We start from the raw sequence: 3,829 nt of genomic DNA, 5'->3' as shown, positions 1-3,829 counted from the left end.
TCGTGCTCTGAGTGGCTCTTCCTATGGAAAATGTCTGGCTGTAGGATTTGACTTCCAACTTGTTAGAGATGTGAACGTCTCATAATGCCACTCTTACTAGGAGTTTAATCGTTCCGCACCGAGGAGTCCTCTGAATCTTTCATTCTCCACTTAGAGCTCGTCGCCGAAGCTTAGCGGCCAAAGTTAGTTCCTTGTTCGGAAATGGGATGCACTCATGATGAACTCAAGAAGCTCCAATGTGTAAGATTAATCGTAATCCGCGGACAGCGCGCTCGCTTGCCTAATAAAAAATCTCTCGATGAAACGAATGTTTCGCCGAGTAGCATTCTTCTGAATATCATATGTGGAATCATGCTATTAAAATTGTGAATCCAGTCGAAACTCTTCTCACGGGAGCGGTCGTAGAGTAACCAACGATGATGAAGTCCATGCTGCGGTAGACCGTGGATTCTGAAGACCTCGAAATAACGTAATTGTTTATAGAGATCGTGGTTTCAACTTGCCGATTCCGACTCGTTTAAGAGTAGGGTCGAACTCAAAATAATTACCAATCAGCATACGATCGGGGAAACTCCAATCATTCTTCAAATTTTGAACGATGAGGAGTTCACAGATACCATGTTGGTTCAAGGCATAGTTCGTGTATGTCATCGTGAATGGAGTTGTGCCCTGAGGACCCAAATAAAACCTCAACGGTGGCAACTTGCTCATGTACTGGCAAGGGAAATACCGGTGCTCGTTCACTGGGTAGAAGGGGACATGCTTACCCGCAGCGTTATCAGCTTGAGCTCCAATCTCCTTGATGAGACTTTTAAAGTATAATGTTGGGACGTATAGAAAGTTGGCGCCGGTGTCGAGATCTAGGTTCATGTTGATTCCAAGAGTTGTATGTCCATCACCGACTTGTAGCTTGTCAATATTGACCATATAATGTTTGTCCGTAGAGAAGTCGACATACCTCAAGGCACCCTCATATAATGCAGGATCGCCTCCACCCAGGAGCAGGCCTCCATCAGCGGATGCCTTGTTAGGATCAGCAGGAGGATACAAGTAGAGAGCAATGATCCCGCTCGTTACAGTTTTTGATGATCGCAACTGCGTCATCAGAGACGGGAAGTTCACATCACCTCCATCATAGCCAAGACCCATCAAGTTAGTCGGAGGAGCTTTACTGACGGGAGGTTTCTGATCGAATATCAGCCCGAAAGTGAGGATCTCCGACACCTGACCCATGGTTAGTTTCGATTTGTGCTGAAAAATTTTCACCATGTATTTGTCCTCGAAAGTGAGAGTTCTCGTCACTTTACCCACAAGGCAAGGCTCCGAGCATGCGTAACACCCCATGGGACAAATACTGCAGGGGTGTCCACTGGCCCACTCGTACCAATCCTTCCAGATGAAGAAAGAGAAACTCGTTCCAGTGTCAACAAGAGCATGTAGCTCCTGGCCATTCTCGTCGACCAGAGTATGATACAATCCAAAGTGCCCTTTGGGAATATCTTGGTACTTCACATCGAGCTTGAGAGTTTCTCCTCGGGAGACGTTCAACACGTCAAATACATTGATCAAGGCGAGCAGTCGCACAGACATAGGAGAATGCATTCCGGTCAATATTTTTGATCTCAACGTAGCCGATTTATCGCACAACTTGGGCGAATGCTGATGCTTCTTTGCTTTTGTGCGGCACGCATGCGAATCAGCTAGCTTGCGCCAGTTGTGCTTGCGTACCTGCGTATCCATTTGTCTTGAGTACGTGCAATATTACTACTCTCTCTATTTGTCTTGCCTACTTCACTACACTCTCTGTTTGCTGCTGTCTTAGTACGTACTTCCCTTCCAACCATGTCTGGAGTTGCTAGTAGAACCCGAACTAAGCGGGCTCGCACCTTGTCGCCTCCTCCTTCCGCCCCCAGCGGCAATCAAACCAAGGGCGACCAACATTGGCGCACACTCCCCAATGTGATGTTGTTTGTGCTATCGCAGGAAGACAAGCGCCAGACCAACGTATCTTCGTTGAAACCGCCACAAGATACTCGGCATGAGAGACTAATTAGATAACTATATACTTTTCTGCTCATTCATCTTATGGCTCTCGAGTCAACCAGTGCTCCGACCGAAGCTCAATACAGATGTGGACTTTCACGTCACGTGAAGGCAGGACACTTGAATCACGTGTCCTGCCTTCACGTTCCACGTGTGTGTATTGTGCTCCTGGATCGCCCGCATAATCCTTCTCCGGGCATCCGTCTCACGTGACCTCCGGGACGGTCTATCTTCTGTTCCGGTGAGGAACAGAGTGGATCTCGTTTGCCTTTAATCTGTAGCTAATTCCTTGCTCATTGTGGGAGTACGGGAATAACTTCCGAGTCTTTGTACTACGGACTATCAAGTCTTGTGTAATTTTGCCGAGCTCCTTCTACCTTCCAGCGTTTCCTGCTGAGTTTCCTGCTTAGGAAAAGCGTAGCCTCTCCGCGGTTGAAACCGTGCCAGCGAGTTATCTTTCGGCGAAGCCTGATTTGGGACAGCGGTTGACACAATCGCTGCTGGCACAAGGGTAGCCTGAGTCCTTCAAGATGCCAAGCTAGTCAGACAAGCCAGACTGTCTTGACAACCTGGAGTAGTATATGTGTCAAGCGTATATATTTTTTTAACCGAGGTCTCCAATGTAGGTCCTTGGACCACTCCAGGTAGCAAGCTTCAGTGGTTTACGATAGAAGCTTACTATTCTGAATGTCCTTAGTGTACCTTGCGTGTCATCCTCCGCAGATGGCACTCGTGAGCCGAAACACGCCCTGCGGCAGGACCCCTGCCACAACTCGGAGATTAGATGTTTCATTAAAGTAACGCCCTAACCACTAGGCGATATCGATGAAGACTCAGACCACACACAGCTTGTGTGAGACAAGTCATGAGTGCATACTCCTACTTCAAAGCCTTGATCAGTGCTGGTCACTTCTACACTAATGATGTTCTGACGTCAGAACTGTTCTGACAGAACAGGATCATCCTCGTACTTCCAGTAATACTGGAAGTACGAGGATACTATCCTGGAGAATCTTCTCACGACTTCCGTCAGACAAATGTGATTAACTTGTAGTCGATTGTATTCAGAAGTCGATCGTCATGTCTGATGGATAGTCGTTAGACTACCTAGATAATCGTTGTGATTGTTATCAAATGCCCATTGCGGCTTTACCAATGAGCATCAGCAATGTCAAAGATCAACCGAAGTCACAGTGGAGTTAAAATTGCACGTGCGATTAGAACCATAAGACATGAGTGAGCCTCAGTGAGACCAGCAGGTTGCTTTTCTGTTTGAATCATGAACCACATTGCAAACGGATCTACCAGCAATTTGTAGAGAGAACAACCTCTCGGGAGCTTCCAAACGACGGCAACTGCGGCCGCGCTCCTCGGGTATGGAGGGCAGGAGAGAGCATGTTCCGGCAAGGATATTTAGCCGAGTGAATACGGCAAAACGCAATGACCAGTGACGTCACTAGTTCGGAGTCACGAGCTCCGATTCAGATGTGCTCGAAGACATTTAAAGAAACCCAAAAACCAACCGGACCGTCGTACTTCCTTGAATGAAGAATCCGCGCAAGTCGATTCAACCCGGTCAAACCGTGGCCAAACAGTCATCACCGTCACCTATTGCATGTGGACAGTGTCCACTGCACACCAAAGATTCTAGTTCGATCCCGCCACCCGGCATTATTCAAACTCGGAATAGATCATTGAACAAGTCGTCTACACAGTTACTGTGCAGTTACTGTGTCACAGTATCACAGCCCAATGAAACATGCTATCTAAGGACCCCCGCCCTCCC

At 47.6% G+C, this 3,829-nt stretch overlaps 1 protein-coding gene across 1 annotated transcript; it reads right to left on the bottom strand.

The window, feature by feature from the left end:
* Positions 1-477: 477 nt before the first annotated feature.
* Pmar_PMAR025711 (Napsin-A precursor, putative) lies at positions 478-1,740 on the bottom strand (the record flags this gene model as incomplete). Its single annotated transcript, XM_002768223.1, has 1 exon — positions 478-1,740. One exon carries the CDS (start codon positions 1,738-1,740, stop codon positions 478-480), a length of 1,263 nt encoding a protein of 420 aa, XP_002768269.1.
* Positions 1,741-3,829: the final 2,089 nt, after the last annotated feature.

Source organism: Perkinsus marinus (assembly GCF_000006405.1).
Source record: "Perkinsus marinus ATCC 50983 genomic scaffold scf_1104296968890, whole genome shotgun sequence".
In the NCBI taxonomy this organism is placed as follows: domain Eukaryota; phylum Perkinsozoa; order Perkinsida; family Perkinsidae; genus Perkinsus; species Perkinsus marinus.
Note: the sequence above shows the minus strand (reverse complement) of the source record. Positions and strands in the feature narration are given on the sequence as shown.